At 41.3% G+C, this 25,968-nt stretch overlaps 1 protein-coding gene across 3 annotated transcripts in view; it reads left to right on the forward strand.

Annotated features, from left to right (window-relative positions):
- The window catches only part of SPATS2L (spermatogenesis associated serine rich 2 like), a 163,422-nt gene that overhangs the window by 72,993 nt on the left and 64,461 nt on the right, over positions 1 to 25,968 (forward strand). For 2 of the 3 annotated variants that reach the window (XM_021702863.1, XM_021702864.1), the window contains exons 1-2: positions 1,547 to 1,572; positions 7,428 to 7,488. In XM_021702863.1, the coding sequence (XP_021558538.1) occupies positions 7,450 to 7,488 (39 nt within the window). In that variant the 5' untranslated portion in view covers positions 1,547 to 1,572; positions 7,428 to 7,449. Of the gene's footprint in view, positions 1 to 1,546; positions 1,573 to 7,427; positions 7,489 to 25,968 lie in introns of those variants that run through there. The other variant, XM_021702865.1, reaches the window with a different exon arrangement.

The raw sequence follows: 25,968 nt of genomic DNA on the forward strand, positions 1-25,968 counted from the left end.
AGAGCTAAAGCACTTGGACTAGAAGAGAGCTCAGTAATTACAACACCAGATAAGGAACAGCAAAGGACTGAGGGAAAGGGAAGAGAACACAAAACAGAAGAGAAGGATTAGGCAATGGGAGAGTCAAGCCACAGAAGTCCTATGTCATGTGCCATTTAGACGAAGTCCCGGTTTTGTTGAAGGAACACTGTTTCCCTCCTCAGCAGATGTGCAGGTACCCCTGGTTGTGTTGGGGGACTGGACAGTTAGTCCCTGACCAGTTTAAAGGTGATCTTTTCAGGGAAACAGCCTAGTACATTGCAATGGCACCCACGCCTTTTATTTTTTTAAGGTGTATTTTCAACTTTCTGCCGCCTTACTTGTTGAACGTTCCCTTCCACACGTGTAGTCCTGAGAGCTGAAGAGGACCACAGAGGTCATTCTCTGAAGGATAGAGACTATGCTGCCCCAAAATATGACTGTAGGAGTTCAGGACTTGCTGCCAAACTATGCCCCTTTGACCTATTGACTTTTGTGGGCTATAGGCGCTTAAAAAACAGCAAATACAAGGAGAGGCAGTGTCTGAACTCCTCTTGGTCAGTTTTGTCAACCAGGTAAGACTGTTGACTCCCGTCCTAGGAGAGGAGCTTAGAAGTTGACACCACACTCAGACACACTTTGTCATGAACTATCGTACCTCTCATCTCTCCTAAAAATCTTTTGCTCTCCCCTGAGAGGCCTACACCCCTCCTCCCCTTTCCCTGTTAAGATGGTATTTAATTCTGAATTCTAAGCCACGTTGGGAGCTTCCTCCCTTTTCCCTCGGTATCTCCTGTGTAGACAGGAGGTACACACGTTAATAAACTTCTGTTCATTTTTCTCTTGTTAATCTGTCTTTTATTACAGAGGGTTGTCAGGTAAGAACTCAGAAGGGCATAGGTAAAATTATTTTTCTTCCCCTGCAACTCCAGCGTCTTGTTCTGTAGCAGGAGACCTGAGGCCCTCATGCTATACGGTGACGCTCCAGAACTTTCTTCAGATGTCCATCAGGATGTGGTGCCCCACATAGACAGATCTAGTCAAAACTTACCTGACCTGTTTCTCGTTCTCTCATAGCACTGCTCTCTGCTAAGGACCCATTGACGGCAGTAGAGAAGGAAATAAATTAATCTGTTGTATTCTGCCTTCTTCCAGAGGTAAACCGAGTAAAAATGCAGATGTCTCTTAAGTTTATACAGGTTAGGAGCTGGCACTCTGGGAGACTGGTGGACACTCTGTTTTGACTGAGTCTTTTTGCTGCTCCCACCAATCACATTGAGTAATTGACTACCTACCCACAAGATCAGTCTTGATTCTTCCTCTCTGAGACAGCCATGAGAAGAAGTCTCAGGAGTACCCACGTGATCACAGCACTGTCTGGGCTGTACCAGAGTCAGACACATGGACACTTTAATTATTTTAATTTAGAAAGAAGAAGCAGTTAAACCTCAGGCCCTGGAATGTCATGGAGCCCCTGGGCAGCATCGAAGCGCCAAGGAAGCACTTTGTTGGCTCAGGGCCAGCTAAATGCAGCTTTCTACACTCTCATCTGAGGTAGGAAGCTGCAGGGAAACAGCCATCTCTTTATAACAAGTATATTCCTGTCCATTCCTGTGTGAGTTTAGTGGTTTTGCTCTGCAGTGTGTATGCCCTGCGTAGGCACAAGGCCTACCTCACCTGCCTGTCCCGCTTGAGAAGGCAATGCCTGGGATGGGTTCCGTTCTCCCTGCAGAATTCTTGCTGCAGTTCATATACAGTGAGCCCCATGACTTGTTTACGATGGTTTTGAGGTGCCGTAAGCACACTGGCTGTGGGCTCCAGAGTCAGACTGCCCCCGGGGTTGAGTCCTGGGCCTGCTATTTACTCTGCGACCCTGGCTTAATTACTGAATTTCTGTGCCTCAGCATTCACATGGATAAAACGGGGGATAATCATAATTTCTATTTTATAGGGGGAGGGTTAACTGAAAAAAATGTTGAGCACTTAACAGAGTGCCTGGCATTATAAATGCTCCGTAAGCGTGTTAATTATTACTAATAAATGTTGGTGGAAAGATCATTCTTTAATGTAATCTGTGGGAAACTGGCCCCCCATTTATCTATCTAGGCTTCTATAAGAATCTATGTGTGTGTATAGTGGTTGAGATCCAGGAAGAGGCCCTTTCTTAATATTCCCAGGATGGAGACTTGAGAGTAGTTGTTCTCAAAGCTTAGAGACCCACTCAGCTGTGTGCATCGGAATGCCCCAGGGGCCGGCGAAATGCTCACTGCTGAGCTGCCCCCACGCCAGAGCTTAGGCTTCAGTCTTGTCTAACGAGGGGCAGAAAATTGGCATTTCTAGCAAGTTCCTAGGTGACGCTGATACTACCCTTCTGGGAATCAAACTAAAAGCAGCTACTCCAGGACAGGACTTTCCAATAGAAACACAGTGTAAGCCACATAGGCCATTTAAAATTTTCTAGTAGTCACCTTTAAAAAAGTAAAAAGAAATGGGCGAAATTAATTTTAATGTTGTATTTTATGTAACCCCATATGTCAAATATTATCATCTCAACACATGATAGATCTGAAAAATATTGAGACGGTTTACATTCCTTTTTTGTTGTAAGTCTCTGAAATCAAGGATATATTTTACAGTCCCAGCACATTCCGGTTCAGCCCAGCCACATTCAGATCTGGCTTTGCATGAAAATGACCTGGGGAGTTGCTTTTCTCAGGCCTCAACCCCCTCATACCAATTGGCATTGGGTTCCAGAGCTCCCTATTTCTGAAAGCTCTCCAGTTGATTCTGATGATCAGCCAGAAAGTCAAGTTGATCCCCATCTTCTACCAACTTGCTCATCTTCCCTCTCTGTACCTTATTTGTCGGGATGTCTGCCATTTAATTATCTCCTTCAGCTACATTGTGGTAATTTATGAAATACCCTATTAACAACTCCAATTATGCATTATGATCTTTATGCTTTTATAAATCATGGAAGAATTTTGCATAAATGGCCTTGAAAAAATTGCTAAAATCATTATTTTAAAATTTTTCTTATGTATTACCTCTGGTTCCCCGAATCCATGTCAAGAAAAGTGATGTAGTACCTGAGAACAAGAAAGTGAATCTAAAAGCAGTAATAGGTTTCAGAGAAACAAAAGTGAAACTTCATTCCTGTCTACACAGTAACACACGAGGGAAACAGAGTCAGAAAGCAATTTGGCATTTCAAAACCTTGTTTTCACTTTTTATGTTGTATATGATTGCATAAGAATTAGAAATACATATATTTTTTAAACTCAGAGTTTGGTAACTGATTAGATTGACATATATATTGAATTTCACGATTTGTATTAATTAGAAATGCTGAAACATATTTGCCAGAGTAAGATCTTTGCATAATGAGTAGTTCAGTTTAATACAACTTTGCACATGAAGTGACTAGTGGTAGCCGTATTTGCGGATTATTAATTTTGCACTGGAGAAGTATATAGATGATATATGGGTGATAAATTGTGAAATTCTTTTCTTTGGGATTGATATCTTTTCCTAGTAAATTTTTGACTATGGAATACACACACACACACATATATCTAGAACGAAGTAAGAGATTAATCTGTTATTTCATAAATTTCAGTCAACAGTTTTCTTGATCTTTATTTTTCTCTAGGATATATATAAAACTTAAATGATTATGTATGTTTGTAATGTTATTACTGAAAGCTAAAGTACAACTTTAAGGAAAAAAATTTCAAGCAATACCTAAGCTATTGAAACGTTACATCGGTATCAGAATTCTGGTTATTTTAATTTTATATTGATTGATTGATAGGCACAGAACACGTATTTATGGATTTGAATAATTGGGCTTCAGTAACTGGTCAGTTCTGAGAACACTCTTAAGTGATAGTAGGAATTAGAAACCAGATGTTTTGCCAAGAAGTCAGAGATCCCTGTACTTTTCTTCTGGATTTAAAGCTCTTTTGATCAAGGTATGTTAGGATATGGGCATCAGTCCTGTCCCATAATGATAAACTACCATGTGTGGTGACCAAGTGTGATGCAAGGGAAATAAGGAGGTCTGTTAGTCCCAAACACCTGTCACTCACAGCATTAGAGGCCTCTCAGATTAGCTAAGGGGTCTGCAACTCTAAGTTGCCAAACTCTGGGCTTATTATTTTGGAGGAGGTGACAATATGTGTCCTAAAGGAGAAGTTCTTTAACTATCTAAGTTAAACAATTAAGGGATGCTTGGGTGGCTCAGTCATTAAGTGTCTGCCTTTGACTCAGGTCATGATTCCAGGGTCCTGGGATCGAGTCCTGCATTGGGTTCCTTGCTTAGCGGGGAGGCTGCTGCTCCCCCTGCTTGTGCTCGCTCTCTCTCTCTGACAAATAAATAAATAAAATTTAAAAATAAGTTAAACAATTAAGATTCAGATCAAATTGATCAGACTGTCCAGATGGAGTTCATGGCAGAAAACAGAATCCCAAAAGAATAGAGGCACAGCACAGTTTCATTTTTATAGGGGAGAGAAAGTCAGCTCAGGAAGGGTAAGGAGCATATGATGGCATGCCACTGTGAGGTGTGCTTCGGAATAATCCAGAGGGACTGGTGTCAAACTGAGGGTGTGGACATTTAACAAGGACCTTCAGCACACTGATGATCAACCTTGCCCTAACGTTTGTCCTTAGCGATAGAACTCAGTTTGACTGTCTAGCCATTTAAACTCTTAATTCTTTAAGGCAAACCAAATTTATGTTCTATTTAGACTAATATCCTTCATCTAGTTTCCATAACTGGAACTATAGCTGATTTCCCCATCTCTCTGTTATACGCCAGCCAGCAGAAAGCCTTGCTGTGGAGAAAGCATTCATTGGAATCCACCTGGAAGGTAGAGCCTGTAGATCCACACAGGCAGGGAGGATTAAGAAAATAAGATGGGCAAAGAACAGCCCCTACCAATATCTTTATCCTACCTTTCCATCTGAGAAACCTATAATAGCCCCATTCCATCCTCAGAGCCAGCTTTTCCTTACACACACACACACACACACACACAAACATACACAAAATGTTGTAATTAATCCACTGGCACCACTACCAAAGAAGAGTCTTCTTGAGTTAGACTTTGAGGTCAAAGAGAAAGGGAATTGCCAAGAAAATATATATAAGTATATATATTAAGTAAAAGAAAGGTACATATATATGTGTATATTTTTCATCTACAAATATAGTGCACCATTCAGTGCTGCCACCTCCTCAGATCTCAGAAATTTTCTGTCCTCAATGGAATTCTTCCCTGATTCCTCCATGGATTATAACACTCCAGCCTTAGAAAATGCTTCACACCCAAATCCTAGACATCAAAGCAAAACAAAACAAAATGCTTTTTCTATCAGATTTCACACATCTATAATGGCAAGATTAGATGTGTCCAGAAGATTTAGCTAATGTAGTCTAATGAAAGGAGTTGTGGCTCACAGATCTATCCTAACAAATGACACTAAATCCAGCTGTCACCCTTGATCCTTCATAGTTCCATAGGTATAACCCGTATCCGCCCCTCCCCCACCCTTGTTTCCTTTCTCTCTCTCTCCCTCTCACACACACACACTGTCATGCGCAGAAAAATCCACGTGTGTACAGTGTGTTTACATGCCAAAACTTCCATTTGAATAAGAAAATCAACCATCAGAAAATAATCCCATTCTCTGTTACTAGTAATTCTCAGAAGCAGCAATAAATGAGAGTAAAATTCAGGTATTATTTGCCAGCTAGTATTTTTTTTTTAAGATTATTTATTAGAGAGAGAGAGAGATAGATACAGTACAATGCAGGGGGAGGGGCAGAGAATCTCAGGCAGACTCCCTGCTGAGCTTGGAGCCAGACTCAGGACTCAATCTCATGCCCCTGAGATCACGACCTGAGCCGAAACCCGAAAGTGGGTCTAACTGACTGTGCCACCCAGGCCGCCCCCCTCCCCAGCTAGTATTATTTGCTTTCTGCCATATGCCAGGTCAGAGGATGTAGAATTTGCCATTTGGGACAGTTATTTAAATGGGAGCTGTATTCAGTGGCATGGACACTCTTTGCAGAGCATATGGGAACGAGCTGTCTTACTGGGGATCGAGTTCTCCGAGTCTCTCCTGCTAGTGTGCCCAAATGCATGTGTGAGTGGCATTATCATTTGGAAACTTATGAAAATGAAATCTTACTGTTTATATATCTGATAATACATAATAATATATCTATGTGGGTTTCCTATTTGAGTGGTAGTAGAGTTAAGATTACATATTGCCAAGCTTTCATCCTAAATCAACAAAAGATAATGGATCTGAATGTATGTTTTATTTAAGACCTAAGTTTAAAACAAAATGGTGAGGAGAAATCAGAGAACTATTGCAAGTTATCCCTGAAATGTATCAACTCTAGAGACTCTCATTGTAGCATGAGTCAAAAAGAATCTAAGATAGAGTTTCAGTGCTTCTTGCTTGACAAAAAGCGTTAAACATGCAAATAGGGAGTATATCGATATCTTGGCCTGTCCTGCTGCTAATTTCTGAACCAATCTGTTTGCCCATTTAAGTCATTTATGCTCTATTCCAAAAAGAGATTGAAACTATTAAAGACTTAAGTTCTGTCTTCCATAATAATGGTGAAAGATTTAGACCAGATGAGAAGAAAGAAAATACCACCACTTCTTATTAAGAATAGAGATCTTCCCTGAGTGGGTCACTTCACAAAGAAGATTGGACACCAGAGGTAGAAAACCTAAAGAATTTAGGGAGACAGAAAGATTATAGGCAACTTTAACACTCCATTTGATAGAGGTCATGAATTTATAGTCATTAAAATTGTGGTGAAGGAATATATATGCCTTGATCTGGAAGGATGGTCATATGTGAAAAAGCCAGTTTAAAAACAGTTATGTACAGTGTTTCTTATGTTTAAATCTGGAATCATTTATTCTGTTTTTTCCTCGAGAGCTTTGGTATAGTTATGTATATGCAGGAAAGACTCATTAAATGTTTGTTATATTAACTAGAGGCAAATAAGAGTTTTGGGATAGCAAGGATTGGGATGACAATGCTCAGTTAAAATAGGTATGCTTTTCCTCCTCTCACTGTTTTTGACCACCTTTCTTTTACTTAGTAAGAAACACAGTTTGGGTGCACACCCATCTGCCTTTGTCATTTTTCATGTCAATACAGTATGAATAAAAGATTTTACATTGTCTTCTAGAGTTATCATAACATGCTTTTAGAACATATCTAAGACAAATGCTTAGCTTGAAAGTATTTTTACATTCTAAAATAGTATTTATGATTATGGCTGAATGAAATTGTTTACTATGTTGGGAGAGAGCATGAAAATAAACATTGAAAAATCAATTTTAAAACTTTAACTTTTTTTTCCTTCTTTATAGGGCTTATTCCACTAGAAGCAAGATGGCTGAACTCAATACACATGTGAATGTCAAGGAAAAGGTACGATATAGTTATATACTGGCTGTAGAAACTCCAAACTGAATAGTCTCTAGCTAGTAAAAATTCAGTTACAATGGAAGAAGGCAAAAATGGTTTTGGGGGATACATAGTAAGTTTGACACACTAGAAAACCACTCAACAGAAAGAATCATAAGGAGCATTTGCTGAATGTATGTTAAGCATATTATATTCATTTTCTCACTTAATCTTGACCATAACCCCACGAAGTTAATAGTATTGTTATTCTCATTTTACAGGGGGGAGAACTGAGACACCAAAAAGTTAAGTAATTAGTCTAAGTTCACATAGCTAGTGAGCTCCAGAGCTGGGATTTGAACCCAGGGAATGCCAATGTACAGCTCATACTCTTAACCACCATGCTGGGTTACATCTGAGGGCTAGGGTATGATGTTACATCTCCAGAAATGGCCTCATATAGAGATGGCCACAGCATTATCTAGTGGTTTAACCCGTAACGTTTGTTTCAACAGGGACGGTTCATTACTCTGAAAATCCCGCCTTCTCATTATTTGTTGGGGGCTGATTACACTTCAAAGCCCTTCCAAGTCTTGTCCTCCTCTGTGAAGTTTCCTCCCCTTGGGGTTTCAAAACCCCTCACTTCTTATATATACTACCTTGCACTGTTAGCTCCTAATGATCATAAACCATAGACCATATGAGACCATATGAGACCATGGAGATAAATTTGTCCAAGCCATTCATCTGGCACCGTGGAGACTGAGGCCCTACGAGAGATTTGTCCATAGTTGTACAGCAGAGTGCGAAGGCCTCTCCACCTTCCACAGGGCCACCTCCCACCTCCACTAGATTGTAAACCACTTGAGGGCAGGAGTTTGTCTTTCACGTCTTTGTTTCCTCACAGTACCTAAAACACAGAGTGAAGGATGGGAGCAGTAACATTTGTGGAGTCCCCACTTCTTTTCTTTCATTTGGCAAAGATGTATTGGACTCTTCCTTTCTGCCAAACACTGTTCTAGATGCTGGGATTATGGCGCTGAACATGTAGATGAGGTTCCTGCTCCCATGGAGCTTGCTTTCTAGGGCAGGGAAAAGGAGAGTCCATATTGAGACCATATAAATCCATTTCAGATAGTGGTACAATAAGGATGGCTAGGGGAGGGGGTACTTTAGGTGGGGTTGGTCAGGGCAGCCCTCTCAGAGGAGGTGACGCTTGAGCTGAGATGAAGACAACAGGAAAGAAACACCATGCAAAGAGCCAAGGGCAGAGCATTCCAGATAGAACAGCAAAAGCTCTGAGGCGGGGCAATTTAATGTGTTTGGAGATCGAGTGGTCAGGGTTGCCAGAGTGTGGTGGGCAGAGGGATGGTATGGGGACATGAGATCAGTGAGCACGGCAGGAGCCAGTGTTTGTAGAATAGTGGCTCTTCGCCTGTGTTCCTGGGCCTCCCCAGGATCCGTGGGTGGAATCCAGGGTTCCACAAACTGGCATGAAAAAAATACATTTTCATCTTCACTCGCATCTAGATGAAATTTAGCGTCTCCTTCAATCATGAATGCAGGCAGAGGAAAAAAACCCACATTTGCAGCAGGAGTATCTGTGACTTTCACAACTAGAAGTCACAGATACTTTCAAATCAAATTACATTTGTTACAGATCTCCTAAAGTGTTGTTTGTTCATCACTACTTCAGAATTACTATAGTTACTGGAACTGCCGCTACATCACGTTATTTGATGTTAGTAGAGGAGCACAGATATTACTGTGGCATAGTTTTTTATTTCATTATGAATGGTGGTTGCCTTTATAATCATATGTATTATATTTAGAACATTCTAAGAAAGACCTCGTAGGCTTCACCAGACTGCCAAAGAGGGTCTGTGCCCCAAAAGGTTTAGAATCTGAGATGGAGCCATGTAGGGCTTACTCAAAGGACAAAAGTTGCTGCTGAAAGGTTTTAGGCAGGAGCAGGACTTGTGTGATATTTTTTTTAACTTTTTAAAAGATTTTATTTACTTATTATTTGACACAGAGAGACACAGCGAGAGAGGGAACACAAGCAGGGGGAGCGGGAGAGGGAGAAGCAGACTCCCCGTGGAGCAGGGAGCCCGATGCGGGGCTCGATCCCAGGACCCCGGGATCATGACCCGAGCCAAAGGCAGACGCTTAACGACTGAGCCACCCAGGCGCCCCTGTGCGATATTTTTTTTAGACCTCACCCTGCCTCCGCCAACTACTTGCTACCTATTTTATAGATCTTCATATTAAATAACATTCTGAGGACACGGAGGCTTAAGGTACAGTGACTTGGTCAAAGTCAGACTCTCAGGAAACGTGGAGGAGTAGGGATTCACACTCAGCTGTGTCTGATTCTAAAGCCTGGCCTCTTTCCACTGCACTTCTACATCCCAGTTTTCCACCAAAGTACCCCCAGGGCACAGAAGAACAAACCTGTGACCCCAGGTCTCTGAAAATGTGGCCAAAACCTTTTCCCACAACATACAGCTTATTTGGAGTCTTATGTGTTATCATAGAAATTGATGCAAATTTTTTAGTCATTGTATTCTGTAATATATTCCATATATCATTTTAATACCAAGTTGTTTTTACTTATTGAGAATTGAGCAAAGAAGAGCAGAAAGATGTGCCCCTTTTACATCAGGGCTTCACATTCTTTCTGACTCCTAGTCACAGTCTTAGGTGAGACTGTGTTTTCCGGTTTGAGAAGTTGGGTCCAGCACCACAGTGCTGACCAAGGATTGGCCCCTTTCCAAGTGTCTGTTGATGGATGGATTGGACAGCTCCTAAAGTTGGGTTATGGGAAGGAAAAGCACTTTAAAGAATCCGAGTCATAGTAATTGATTCTTTGCCAAGCATGGCTAGTTGGACAGACGAATATGGTAGGCTCAGCAGAAAGAGTGTCTTATTCAAAACAGAGGTGGCATCCAGCCAGTAAGGGGAAGGAGGCTGATCCGTCAGCTCCCAGACCACAGAGGTTCAGTGTGAATGCTCCATGCATTGGCTTAGGCGCCACATCCATCCACTTGTCATGATCACTGTCATATATGCACAGGAAGATTAACAGTAGATGGTGTTTTTGCCATTGCGCTTCAGTGACTTATCAAAGCGCAGGCATTATTTTGAAAGAGGGTGATGTTTAAGTTGTAAATATTATCAATCTGCATGACAATGAAAGTAGAACTCCTCTAACTCAGTTAGTAAATTTCTATATCAAAAGGTTAATAGATTTCTCAACTCAATAAAATAAATCATAATAAACAACTGAAAATTCCGATCATTTATAATTTTACATTGACTTATTTTAGTACATTTATTTCCTTTAGTTATTAGCTTTTATGGCCTTTTTATGATTAGTTTGTTTCTCAATCTGTCACATGAGCAATGACATTTTAGTTCTGAAAATTAAGAATAATCACAACTGTTATGTCTTAAATTATCAATTACAAGCTTTTAGAGACCTGAGAACAGATCTGTGCAGTATTCTTGTAAATACCTAGCCAAGCACTGTGGGAAATTAATACTTAACAAAAGCCTTGTGATGAAATGAGCTCATCAGGTGCCTCGAGTGGATCCACTGTTGGATGAATTGAAAAGGAGTAGGTACTTTGGTGAGGAAATCATTTCTGTCCTCGGGTGGCTTTTAGTCCAAAGGAGAAACTAAGAACTTAAGGTTTAATATCCAAGACAACGGAAATTTACAATTGACACTCTCTGTGGCTTTTTCATTTTAAAGTATCTTTATATTAGTGGATTATAACTGTAAGGATTTAAATTGGAAGTATCTTGGACTCCAAATTCAGTCTCAATACGTCCTCTGAGATCTGACCCTGTCTTTCTTTACATCTGTTTATTGCCGCTTTCCCGCAGGCCCCCTTCAATGCCACCATCCTGACCTTGAATGTTCCTGCCTGTGGGCCTTTGCAAAGGCAGTTTACTCTATATGGGGGGTGTCCTCCTCAGGAACCTGGCCCTCATTCACCTCCCTTTCAGGAGCTCTTTCAGAGGAATATCTCCCTTGTTTTCCTTCCTGCCTCACCTGAATTCTCTTGCCCTCCTGTTCTCCTTTGAGCATCTGCTTTCTGCACCAAAACCATTATTCAGATTGTGATTGTTAGTTGTCATCTGCCCATGCGAGACTATGTGCTCCTTGGGGGCAGGGATTGGGCCTCTCTTATCTTCATATTCTTGGTTTTGACACATAGTTGACCCCCAAATACAATTGGGTAAATGAATGGATAATGAATGAATGAACATGCCTACTTGAATAGGTAAGCTCTTTAGAGACTACATTTCCCATTCACGATATTTTGCGAAATCTCGAGTCTTCTGGAAAACAAATATAGGCTAATGGAATTGTCACCTTATTTTAGTACTCTTCGCTGTTAAATAAAGCAAAGCAAGTTTTAAATTGCTTCTTAAAACAGAAAGTAGGGTTACATAGGTTGACTACTTTGTAGTTCTGCAAAAAAGCAGCATCTTTATAAGATGATTATCAAATATAGGCGACCTCAGGAAGGTTTCACCATAACAACTGAGGTCCTTTGGTGAGTAAAACTAGTTATATCCTGATGTACCAAAAAAAAAAAAAAAGAAGAAGAAAAAAAATCTCCACATCTCACTTTGTTAAGGAAAGATACCAGAACAAAATCTTTACACTAATCAGGGACCTTATATTTTGGACATGCTCACTTTTTACAACTCCTTTCTAAATGACATATTTTTTAAGAAGTTCAATACTAGAAGGGCACCTGGCTGGCTCAGTCGGTTAAGCATCTGCCTTTGGCTCAGGTCATGATCTCAGGGTCCTGGGATCAAGCCCCACATCGGCCTCACTGCTCAGTGGGGAGTCTCCTTCTTCATCTCCCTCTGCCCCTCCCCCTGCTTGTGTGATCTCTTTTTCTCTCTCTCTCAAATAAATAAATAAAATCTTTTAAAAATAATGGTAATAAAAAAAGAAGTTCAGTACTAGAAACTCATGGATGAATTAAGGATAGGGTCTCAGCAGTGACTATTATATTATTTCTCACGTAAAACACTAGATTGTCAAGCTAATTTATGAAAGTTTATATGTAATTCTCAACTAAAAAAATTATTAGAACAGGCATAGACAAAATAAAATTTTTAGTCAGCTATTTTCATGCATTATTATAAATCAGTTTAAATAGAATACAATTCTATTATCGAAAGCAGAGGGGATACTTGCTTATAAAATGGGGTTACAAAATAATACTTGTTGACTGTCCAGGTATGGACTGATAACTAATTCTAACAAAGAGTGATCCCTAAGCAACCTGAGGAAACCTTGTATGCTTAGGAAGTGATCTCCAGTGAGGTAAGGTCATGGAGTTCAGAGACAGAGGCAGAGATTATCGGCCCCCCAGTTACTAACAGTCTGGAACAAGTCACCTAACTTTTCTGGGCCTCAGTTTCCTAATCTGTAGATTGGACATGGTAATAATACCACCTAACAGAGTCAGCAAATACAATAATAAATTGAGCTTTATGAGCTCTTAATTATGTAAACTCTAAAAGATCTGAGGGGAGCTCATCTATTTATTTTATAACTTAAAAAATGGAAAAGGAGCTCTAGTTAACATTTTTGTTTGGAACTCAAAATACAAATTTACATAGAACCGAGATTAGAAAAAAATAAAATAAATAAAAAGCCCAAATGAGAAAAAGAACATAAAACTGGACTTGACTTTTTCAAACAAAAATTTCATAGCTATTGCTGAGCCTCACAAAAAATAAGTGAGGCTTGGAAAACAGAATGATACGGAAATGGGGACGCTTAATCTAGAATATCCTTGCTGACCTGTACCACTTATTGTGAATAGCTTTTAGAGCTGTTAAAGTTATGGAGGTAAATTGGGTTGTAAACAATAATCATAGTCATTAAAGTGAGGAAGGAAGAATAGAAAAGGAGAGAAGAGCCTCTAGTCCACTGTGAGGACAGATGACGGAGATAAACTGTGTGTCCTAGAGTCTGTCCTCACCAGGTGGGCAGATGTCCCATTTTATTATTTTTTTTTCCTGTAACTATCTTGATCTGTGTTTTACAGTGTAGTGAAATATAGTTCAAGTCTTTATGTGAGGTGGGGAATGGTTGGAAAAATCCAAGCATCTGATTAAAGAAATTTTAGCAGGATCAGAGCATCTGTAAAATATTAACTTCATTTAACAGAGAACTCATTTCATAGGATGTGGGACAGTTTTAATGATATGCTATTGTGTTTGTTTGTTTGTTTGTTTAATTCCAGTATAGTTAACATACAGTGTTATATTAGTTTCAGGTGTATGATACATAGTTGTTTTTAAAGACCAAATCATGCAAGCTTTGGGGCAAATCTTAATTTCATAATTTTGTAGGGATGTGCAAATCAACTGAGCCCCGTCCTTGGATTCAAATAGCAAAACACAAACGGCCTTTCAGGTTTCACCATGGACAGGTTCTTGTCATCATTTTCTCATAGGAAAGGGTCATTAAATTTCCCTTTCAAAGAAAGGAGAAACATTGACAATAGTTATTGCCTAATGCTTATGTACAGAACTGCTGTTATTGTTGCTTGGCAACTAGAAGAGATTTGACAGGGAGTCTAAAGGAACTGAATGAATAAATGGAAATGTCAGCATCAGTTTCAGGGGATAAGAAGAAATTTACTATTGCAGGATTAGCATCACATTGCTTTTTCCGAGCTACATGATTGGAATTCACAGTGTTTCTGTTCTGCTTCTCTTGTCCCCCCTCCTTCCAGCCTTTTGCTGGAAAAGGAGCCCCTCTTGCACTATGGCTGAGAGATGTATGTAACATAGATGGTTAATGCTAAAGTATACAGGAGCACGCCAAAAACGAAAACCCTTTGGCAGCAAGGGAAAAGTTACCTCTATTGGCAATCCCTTGGAATTTATGGGCACTTCACCAATATTCTAGCTGTTTCTCACAATGATCCTTCGTATTAAATTATCCAGTTGATACAGATTTTAAAAAATGACAAGGCTACAGTGGTTTCTTCTCTTCTGACCTTGAGCACTAAAAATCTGTCCAGATATGTTAGATTAGATTAGATTAGATTAGATTAGATTAGATAGATTCAGCACTTAAAAGTATGCTGCTTATGTTATTATTGAAGCCACTCTTTCTCTGTAAGTCCTTCCTCTACAACTTGATTACTTGCTCCTTATAAACACAAATGGACTTTTAAATTAGTTGTGTATTCAAGGGCTCCTGTAATAGTAATATCATAAACTTTATGTCCCTGAAATATTTGTTAATCAATATTTAGCTAAATAACTGAGCCAAGATTCTGTAATGGTGGTTCTCAGCTATTAAGAAGGGAGGAGGGAGTGGCCGTGCCCCCCTGGTTTGGGGCAAGCATTGGAAAGTCAGTAGGGAAAGACAGGAGTAATTAGAAGAAGCTTCTTTGTGTTCATTTGAGTCCTCCAAGAAGCAGATGCCCGCATGGGATTAGATGAGCAAGAGATTTCTTGGGGCTGGGGGCAGTGAGGGAGTGCTTATAAAAGAGAAGGGAGAGGAAGCCTGAGCAAGCAGGGAGAGTCTACAAACTTCCATGCAGGTCTGGCGTCTTTGAAAGAGAGGGAGAAGAAAGGAAAGGAAAAGCCGGGTAGGAAGAGTCTGAGCTTGGAGTGCAGTTTTAAGGACGTTTCCGATGATGGGGAGTCCTGGGGCCAAACCTGCCCACTGGGTAAGCCCCGCATCCCTTAGAAATGGACTTCCATTATTGCCTGCCACACAGTCACTGGCTGGGAGCATCCTGTGGGGAGTGTGGCTTGGGTTCTGTTCGCCTTCCGCAGCGAGAAATTTCCATAGCGTCACGATATTCTAGAGTATAACAACATTTTATAATAAAAAAGAAAACTGAAATACCTATTTTGAAATTCACTCACTTAAGAGGAAAGCATGAGATTTATATGTTCATTGAAGAGAATTAATAAAAAGTTTGAGAACTACTGTTCATTAGCAAATTAACATGCAAACTCCAGGACCTCCCCTCCCTTAGCCCGCTGAGCCATACTGCGACTAGGATAGGGAGTATTAGCTTCTCCAGCAAATAATAATTTGGGGGTCCTATTTTCTATTGAAAATATACTCTATTTCTAATCACATGTAAGGAAACAAAACATGTTAATTCTGCTGAAAAACCGTGTATCCTTTGGTAGATACCTCTCTGGACTTCAGTTTCTTTATCTGCCAAATGAGGGAATTCATGCAGAGGATTTCCAGGTCCTTTCCAGCTCTAATGTTGGATAAATTCATGGTCTTTTCCACTTTAGACGTGTCTTACAAGACCGACAAAATGGACTGCGTCACGGGTCGGAGAGCCTGGAGGCAGTCTTAGCTCTGATAGAAATGAGCTGCCTCAGTTCAAGTGTAGGACATAACCTCTCTGTACTCAGTTTCTTGTAACATCAAGAAATTTGATTAAACCAGCTCTAAAGTCCATTTATGGTTCACTGGTAGGGCATTTCTGATGTCATCCTGTGTGCGGACCCTTCAGAGCTCTGCTCCTCAATCCTTGAAGATAACTATCGTAAAAAAAGGTATTGAAATGATGATGGGGATCAACTGCATAACCTAAAGCTAACATTTTTTCTTTTATCTTGGTAAGAACATTTGGCATGAGATCTACCCTCTTTAAGTGTACAATGCATTATTAACCATAGGCACAGTGTCGCACAGCACATCCCTAGAACTTAATCATCTTGCAAAACCGAAACCTTCTACCCACTGAAAAGCAACTTCCCATTCTCTTTTCCCCCAGACTCTGGCAAGCCCTGTTCTTACTCTCTGCTTCTGTATGAGTTTGACTGTTTGTTTAGAGACCTCATATGAGTGGAATCATGCCGCATTCTTCCTGTGTCTGGCTTATTTCACTTAGCAGAATGTCCTCAGAGTTCATCAATGTGGTCACATAGGACAGGATTTCCTTCTCTTTTTTTTTAAGGCTGAAGAGTATTCCATTGTATGTACATACTGCATTTCTTTATCCACTTATCCATCAATGGGCATTTGTTAGTGTTGGGCTTTTTTATTGGCTGAAATTATAATTTTAGCTATTCAACTAAGACTGAATGTGCAAACAAGTTTTAACTCTCTTTTGCTGCCTTTACAGGAAAAGCAAACGAACAAACTCATAAAATCATCAGGAAAACAAGTCACAATCAGTCAGATGATAATTTCTACTGATGTTTAAACCAGCATGCCTCTTTTGAATTGGTCAAGCCTGTTAGAATTAAAACATAGTGTGTAGGTGAAAACAAATACACTTCCCCCAAAGTGAGTGTTCCTGGTTTCCATGGCGTTTAGAAAGTCTCCTTACTTCACACCACAGTGAAAAAATAGCCACAGTTGATATAATTTAGAGATTAACTTAACTCCTTTATTCTGGTATTGACTAACAGGTAATTAACTTCTTTATTCTGGTATTGATTAAATGGTAATCGTGACTTATATTTTCCTGGTACTCTTTATCTGAAAAGTTCTATGAATGAGCAGGGGGAGAAAAATCCCCAGAGTGAGAGTGGATGTCAGTAATTATCTTTTACCCCCAAAGTGGAGACCTTAAATTCCAAAGAAAAGGAGGAAAGATTTTTACTGAATATTCTAAGTTAGAAGCAGAAGATCAATTAAAAGCATCTTACTTTTCTATTCTGATTAAAATCTCAAAAACAAAATCCCTTGTAAAAATAACATTGCCTCTTTTTCTGTGCTCACTAGCAAGTCCAAATGTGGAATTCATCAGGGAAAGTAGCTAGACAGAATATTTACCTAAGTCCTAATACTGTGTGGGTGCAACAGGCTGGCTGAAAACACTTCGAGTGGACTCAGGGGCTCACCCTGCTCTAAATTATGTGCAAATCTAACTGTAGTTCTGAGAAAATATGAGGAATCAAGCACAATTATAGTAAACATGCAGGTATATGCTGAATCCATGCTAGCCAAATGGGTGAAATGAAATGTGTATAAAGCTCATTGCTTGTCTCAATATGGATTAGAGGGCCACTGATGCTAATAGCAGCCATTTGATTTTTTTTTAAACCTCCAAGTATCAGATTAAAGGTCAGAATTCTAATACGAAAATTTTATCATGGACTAAAATTAAAAGCTTTAAGACACTTTGGTTATCTTTTTTTACCTGATTTTACTATTAATTTTACTATTTCTTTAGATAGGAGAAAATCCATTTGAGTATCTCTTGCTCTACAAGTCATCAGGTTATTTCTAGGAATTAAAGAAGTTATATAACTTTAAGCTATCAATTTTCATTTACTATTACAACAACCATTCAATTAATTTTCTTTTTTTCCCCTCAAATGTTCAGCGACTTGACAAAGTGTAGACCTATAGAAATGATGGAAAGAAATCTGGGTGGTGGTGGTTGTTTTTAACCCTTTGAGGTAGGTCGTATTCTCCAATGGCTTTAACAACATTTCTTCCATTGAGAGGTGGGGTCTGTGCCACTCCCCTTAAAATTAGGTAGGTTTTTGGAACTGGTTGACCAGGGCAGTAAAAAGGAGGTAACACTATGTGACTTCTAAAGCTAGGTGATTCAGCCTCTTTCTTACTAGTTGGGACACTCGTGCTGGTCCTCTGGGCTGCTGTATAAACAATCTAACTGTTCTAAGCCCACCAAGTTGTGAGGAAGCCCAGACTAGCCCATAAGGAGAGGCCACATGGAGAACGCCTGAGTCTACATAAGGAGAGAGAGAGAGAGAGATGCCCGGCCAGACCCCACCCACACCTGCGTCCGTCTGCCTGGCTCTACCACCTCCTCCATCTGTCTGCACCAGAGACCCCAAGCCAGACGTACACAGCTGAACTCCCAAATTCCCGACCCACAGAAATGTTGAAAAATTACAGATTGATTGTTGTTTTAAACCACAAAGTTCTGGGGTGACTCTCTATGAAGCAGTAGATATCTGGAATACCCTCTCTAAAGTTAGCAAAAAGTGTCCTAAACTAGAACTGATACTTTTGAAGTTATGATGTTGCATAAATAATGGAGAGGTGTGGATGGCTAGATAGTGCACTCAAGTAAATTGTTGGTAGGTGAGCAGTCATACCTAAAAAGAGGTCTGTCCTATGCCACTCTCTTTTTCTTACACACTGTCCCTTACCTATCTAGGACTTCCCTTCTGTTTCTCATCCATGGTTCTGTTTCCGGATGGACATTAGATTCACTAAGAAAACAAAAAGTAATCAACGACCAGGCCCATATTGAATTGTTGAGGATGGGACCTATGTGTAGGAATATGTTTAAAATTCATCGGGTGATTCCAGTTTGCAGCCAGGGCTGAGAACTGCTATTTGATGCCGACGGTGACCAAATCTGTTTTCCTGGCTTGGGTCCTCCCTGGAGCTGCGGTTTCAGAGACTGAGCTGCTTTCAGGTATCTGGATATGTGGAGACCTCACAAACCCCTCAGGTAGAGTGCTGCCCCTCTACCAGGGCTCCATGTCTCTCAGATGACACCCCTATCACATAAATGGTCAAGCCAGAAACCTGGCTCATCCATAGGTTTTCGCCTTCCTCATTCCTTGCATCTAGTTAAACACCAATCAGTCACTTCTCCCAACTGATTTGTGAGTCAGCCTCTACTCTGCCCCATCTTAGTCTATTTTCTGTCCCCTGGCCATTAGAATCCTGCCACCCACTTGACCTCCTGCTGCTCATCTATATAGAAACAGCGGTGACCTTCTTAAATATGCAACTGTCACTCTCCTCTTCTGAGTAAAACCATTCAATGGCTTGCCCTTAGAATAAGGCTCAAAATGACAGGATGGCTTGCAGAGACTGCCCCACGCCTTTTCGATCCAGCTTCATCTGAAATCCCCTTCCTTTTAACATTTAATCCTCCCACAGTCCTGGAGCATCATGGCTTTGAACGTGCTTCTAGTCACTCTGTCCTGTCCATTACTAGATGTTGTGTGCTCTTCTTGGAACACTCCATTTCTTCCCTCTATGCCCTCTCCTGGGCCTTAATCACCCTTCATCCTCACTCCTCGGATGGGGCTTCCCTGATTCTAGATTAGGATAGGTTCCCTTGTTACTGGTACCCAAAGCGTCTTTATTTTCCCTTCTGTAACATTCATCGAACATCTGCCTTCCTACACTATAAACTCCAAAGCCGGTCAGGGGGTGTGCCTGCCACGGCGTGCAGTCTAGCTTTCAGCATAGTCTGTACGTGGTGACTGACTGAATGAATAAACAAATGAACATGGGTTAAGCGGTAAACATCAGCTCTGAAGGAAGTTCTCATAGTAATTCTCTGGTCTCTGTACTTAGCTCTGGCCCATCCAAACTTCAAATCAATTTGGATAAGATATAGAAGATACCAACTAATTTTTAAAATGATACAAAGTTAGAAGGGATGGCTAATGCATTCCCTGTTTTTGGGGGGGGGGTGGGCAAAAGCAAGGTTCCAGGGGATAACAGCCGGCTTGAGGGATGGGTCAGAATCTACTGATTGAAATTTAACAAAGACGGGGGCGCCTGGGTGGCTCAGTCATTAAGCGTCTGCCTTCGGCTCAGGTCATGATCCCAGGGTCCTGGGATCGAGCCCCGCATCGGGCTCCCTGCTCGGCAGGGAGTCTGCTTCTCCCTCTGACCCTCCCCCCTCTCATGTTCTCTCTCTCTCTCTCAAATAAATAAATAAAATCTTTAAAAATAAAAAAAATTAAAAAATAAAAAGAAATTTAACAAAGACGAATGCAAAATCCTACCCCTGCACTCTAGCTGCTACACAAGTATAGGACGGGGGATGCTTGTTGCCGAAACGATCCAGGGTGTGTTAGTAGCAAAGTAAGCTCCCATTTCAGCCAGTAGTTGATGTGCCTCCTAGAAGTGCTAACGCCATCTTAGATTCCTTTAATGGGTAAATGGAGCCCAACGAGGACAGGTGCAGGTCCTACAGTCCTCTGCCCTGATCCAGCCATTCCTGGTACAGTGTGCTTCATTTAGAACCACATTTCAAATACACTTGAGCTTGACCAGGGTGGTAAAAGCTTGGGAAGCACCGCTGATAAAAAAAAAAAAAAAGTGCTGAAGAGCATACATTTACTCCATAAAAGATGGCATTCTGGGGAACACTTTGGTTCCTTGAGAAAAGTGAAGGGCTGGTCTTGAGGAAAATGATTATGTTTACACTTTAAAAGACTAGGACCAAGGACTGGCAGTATCTAACATCCCTTCTCTGGCCACATCCTTCTTATCATCGGCCTCTCTCAGCCTCTCCCTCTCTTTGACATCTGCTCTGTGTTCTTGACAGGATCCCTCAGCCCTCAGTCTCTCCCTACTCTCAGTCCATCATCCCCCTTCTTAGACCACAGATGCCTCGATCAGCTACATTTATGATTCTCAGTCCCCATCTCCTGAGCCCTAAGATGTACCACTGTGTTCCTTAGAGTTTGTAACCTTGAATCATTCCTTTTCTCTGCTCCTGGCTTCCAGAGAAGTGCTAGGGAAAATCATGACAAATCTGTGCTGTCCAGCGTTCGTGGACCCTCACTCCTGCTCTTCATTCTTCCATTTATAAAGGCCACTTCTCTCACCTCCCCATAAGGCAGCTCTAAGCCTGTTCCCACTTTTTAAGGCCCAAAGCAAGCACTAAAACTCTCACTCAGGAAATAGTTTCCTTACATTTTTCTCTTCACAATCTCAAATTTGCATTATGTCTTCCTTTCTCAGAACTCCAAGAATGAGAGAGAAGAAACTCCACTCTTTTCCAAAGCTTGCTTTTCCACATGGATTTGGATACCATTTTCTTTCATTTCCTCTGGGACTTTGTTTCATAATTCATCTCCTGTCTTTCCTCTGCTCAAATTCTTTCTCATTGCCGGCTCCTGCCCTCAATCAGATAAACGTGCTCAACCATTTTGGGGAGATTAATTGTGCAGTGATTGTTTTAAGATGGTTTGGAGAGAGGTAAAAACTGAGCCAGAAAATTCCATCAGAAGGCCTTTTCCAGAGTCCAGGTGAAAGGCAAAGGGAACCTGAGAGGGGTAGTGAAAGGAAGCATAGAGAACATGTGAATCAGAGAGGATTTTGTTGTCAGAATGACTCTTGTTTAGTTGTTACTTATGACTTTGCCTTATTTTCCCTCTGTTTTGCCAGTTCCTGGGGCAAAGATTGTGTCAGATTCATGTCACTTTACCTCACAAAATCTGGCTTGAATGAACAGTTAGAATTCCCTCAAAATATGTGTGTATGGTGGGGAATGCTGCTCTTTGGAATTTGTATTTTTTTTTAAAGATTTTATCTATTTGAGAGAGAGAGAGAGAGAGCACATGGGGTGGGAGGTGGGGGCAGAGGGAGAAGGAGAAGCAGACTCTCCCCGCTAAGCAGGGAGCCCAACACGGGCCTGGGGCTCGATCTCAGGCCCCGAGATCATGACCTGAGCAGACGTTTAATCAGCTGAGCCACCCAGATGCCCCTGAAAGGTGCATTGTTTTTTTTAAAGACATTAGTTGGCAAGCAAGGGAAAGACATCCCCATATTAGGAAGAAGAAAGGGGTAGACCTTTGCTCCTCAAATTGTGCTCCGTTGTATTAGTTTCCCTTTGCTGTAGCAAATCACCACAAATTTAGTAGCTTTAAATAATACGAATTGATTATCTTACATTTCTGGAAATCAGAAGTCCAAATGGTTATCATTGGGCTAAAATCAAGATGTCAGCAAGGCCTGTGTTCCTCTCTGGAGGCTCTAGGTGCAAAATTTGTTCTCTTGCTTTTTCCAGCTTCTAGAAGCTGCCTGCACTCTTTGGTCATGGCCCCTTTCATCTTCAGACCTAGCAATGGCCTGTCAGGTCTTTTTCACATTGCATCACTCTGACATTGACTGTCTTCCTCCTCCTTCCACTTACAAGGACCCTGTGACTGTATTGGGACCACTGAGATAATCCAGGATAATTTCCCCATTTCAAAGTCATCTGACTAACAACCTTAATTCTGTGCAACCTTAATTTGTCATGTAACCTAACATATTCACAGATTCCAGGGGACTGAGACATGTATGTCTTGGGGGGCCACTATTATGCCTACCACATCCTTGGACAAGCAGCATCTACATCACCCAGGAGCTTATTAGAAATGCAGAATTTGGGGCTCTGCCCCAAGCATCTGAATCAGATTCTGCATTCTGATCAGATTCCTAGGCGCTTTGAATGTACTTTAAAGTTTGAGAAGCCACAACTAGCCTATCTCTAAGATCTTCTCTACTTTAAACGTCTCATGAGTCTATGAAAATTGCATTTTTTTCCACTTTCAAATCTTCATTATTCCTTCTAATCCTGGTTTCCTGCCAAAAAAAAAAGTTAATTTTGATTTGTACCCCTGGTGTTAATTCCCAAAAAGTCAGCCAAGTAGAACCTGACAACACCTCGTGCATATTTTTTTGCTGGCAGAAAGTAGATGTTAGAAAAGGCAATTAAATTATAGAATTATCCGCGATGCAGAGGTACTGGTCTACAAAGAGTATCTTCTTCCTCAAGAAGATTCATAAGAGAAGTGCCTTCATTAGTGTGTAGATAGTATTAGTGGTCCAGCAAGTGAAGCAAAACGTACACCGATGAGCTGTTTTTAAGGCATCTCTGAACGGCTCAGCATTTGAGAAATGTGACCAAAGCTGATTATAAAATTCCTTTCAAAGTTGCAGGAATGGCAAACCCATAAATAACTCTGGTTCCCACTGATGTGAAAAGGAGGTTGCTGGCTGTTCGATTGCTGTCCTTATTGTAGGGGATAAGATTAAGCTGCAAGATTCCAAGCTCCTCAAGGCTAGGACCAGCCATATACAGTGCCTGGTACCTAGGAGGGACTCCATCCATTTTGGGCTTGAATACTTTTTAATACTGCGATACTTGGGCGCCTGGGTGGCTCAGTTGGTTAAGCGACTGCCTTCAGCTCAGGTCATGATCCTGGAGTCCTGGGATCAAGTCCCACATCGGGCTCCCTGCTCAGTGGGGGGTCTGCTTCCCCCTCTGCCCTCTTCCCTCTCGTGCTCTCTGTCTCTCATTCTCTCTCTCTCAAATAAATAAATAAAATCTTTATAAAAAAAAATACTGCGATACTTTACGCTGAATTTCAGAAATGCACTGGGGAAAAAACAGATAAATAAAACTGGAATATTTCAGGGGCCGTCTTACTAGACTCCCTACTTCCTTCAGTTCATTCAGTTGTTCATTCGCCAATTCAGCAAACATTTATGAATCATCTACTGAATGCCACCCATTGTTCTAGGCCCCCATAAATATAAAACTATGGTCTCTCTCACTCAGGAGCTCATATTCCAATGGGACAAAGAGTCACATGAGTAATTATGCCAACTTGAGTGCAGGAAGAGGTATGTGAACAAGGCTCATGGGCCTTCTCCGCTCTGTCCTTCACATTCTAACTGGATTTATCTGTAAAATTGTCCATTTCTCCCCTTTGCCAATTGAATCAATTATTTGGCTTTATTATTTTTATTTTCAGCCCTAGCTGCTAGTGTAGCATCTAAGCACTTGCTCCTTATTATAGAGAGTGAAACCCTCTCAAACTAGGGCAAATACAAGAGAGGTTATTAGAAAGGTCTGGTAGGGTCTCATGAGACTTCAAGAAACGTTAAAGAAGCAGGGAAGGCAGGAAGTGAGGCAGCTCCAGAAACAGCCCCTCTTCACCTCCACTCTGTTCTCTCGCAGTGTGTCAAATAGTCCAGATGCCCCAGGCTGACAATCTGATTAGCCCACTTTGTCTTTTCTGCCAGGCCATTTCCTGACCCCTGTGATCATTGTCACTACATCCTGATTGCTTCCTTCATATCACTCACTTAGCATGAGTTGCAATTATATACATTTCAAATTTACACATTCACATGTCTTTTCCTCTATAGGTTTGTTGTGACCGTATCTGTTTTGTTGCTCCTGTATCCAGCCACTAGTACAGTGCCTGATCTTAGAAGGCATTTAGTGAATAAATAATGAAAGAAGGAGCAAGGGGTGGGGGTGGAGAAAGCACATGTTGTTAGTTACCGTAGAGATGGGCTTCCTTATGGTACATCAGCTTGCGGGAGAGGGACAGATTGAGAAGAGCCCTGGGTCCACTGACCATTCAGTGAGGCTGTGCAGGACGTTTCCTAAGAAGAGGGGTATCCAAGTAAGTTTTGGCCATCACCCTAGCCACTTCAAAGACATGCCGGAGGGACCCTTCTTCTTCGTGGCCCAATGTAAATGTGCCAACACTTTTTAAAATTTATTGAGCTGCTAATACATGCCAAATTCTATATCAAACACTTGACATGCATCATCTCTGTTCATTTTTACTGAGACTCTAGCAGGTAGTTTCCTCATTTTACAGCTACAAAACCAAGTTTTAACAATTTAAACAGTTCCTCCTAGGTCCTAGAGCAAGCATGTAGCAGGACCAAGACTAGACCACAGGTCTGTTTAATTCCAAAGCTCCTTCTGAGACATTTGGCTGTCTCCTCTGTATTCTCCCCTCCTTGGGCAAACGTTACGTCTCCTTTCTCTGTAGTACCACGCACCTTGTTTATAAAGACAGCACAGGCTTACCATACACTTTCAGGTACAAGGGTTCTGGCCCCACTGCTACACTGTCCCTCTTGGGGCAGGAACTGTATCCGGTTCCCTTCTGTGTCCTCAGGGCCTGTGCCTTAGTGGGGACTCAAGCAATATCTGTCTGCTGGGCTGGCCTTTGGAATGATAGGCAGTTACTATGCTATTTCATATTTTTAAAATTTCACAAAATACTATGAGTACCTAGAAGAAAGTAAAACTACCGAGTCTCCTAAATATCCTTCCCATCTCTGTTATTGAAATTTAGAGGACAGATGCATATTCTCCCTACCCATATAATGTTGAGGTCATACCAGAGTCAGCTGACCCACCCCCCGGCCCCCCCTGTTATTGTGGACGGTAAATGCAGAGTGATGGGAGGGCCCGAACCTGCTGGCAGGATCTTCCTTCGACTCAAAACAGCAGCTGGATATAGCTACATGTTGGCATTCTCTCACTCAACAAATAAGTTAAGTACCTACTCCGTATGCGGTTATTAGTCAGGTGGGGTGGGCATGCTGATTATGCAGGAAGGTCTGAGAGGAGGACTCTTGCCCTCATGTCGCTTACCATCTAGTAACCACAGCACATACACACTTAGGATACAGTAGAAGTTGCCATGTGTAAAGAGACCTCCTGATAAAGGCTGTGGGAATTGAAAGGAGGCGGGATGACTTCTGGCAGGGCTAGCAGAGAAGGACTTCATGGAACCCGTGACGTTTCAGCTGGACTCTACGATTTGGACAAGCAGATACCTCCCATGTCAAGGGCAAAGCTCACAGAGGCGGGGGTGGGGAGCTAATACTGGGCAGAGCGGGCGGGGGGCGGGGTCGTTTGGAAGGGCAGGTTGAAGGCTAGGTTGTAGAGCTGTAGCTTTCTTCTTAAGAAAGGGAGTGAAATGGCGGTGATTATA

Source organism: Neomonachus schauinslandi, chromosome 3 (assembly GCF_002201575.2).
Source record: "Neomonachus schauinslandi chromosome 3, ASM220157v2, whole genome shotgun sequence".
Taxonomy (NCBI): domain Eukaryota; kingdom Metazoa; phylum Chordata; class Mammalia; order Carnivora; family Phocidae; genus Neomonachus; species Neomonachus schauinslandi.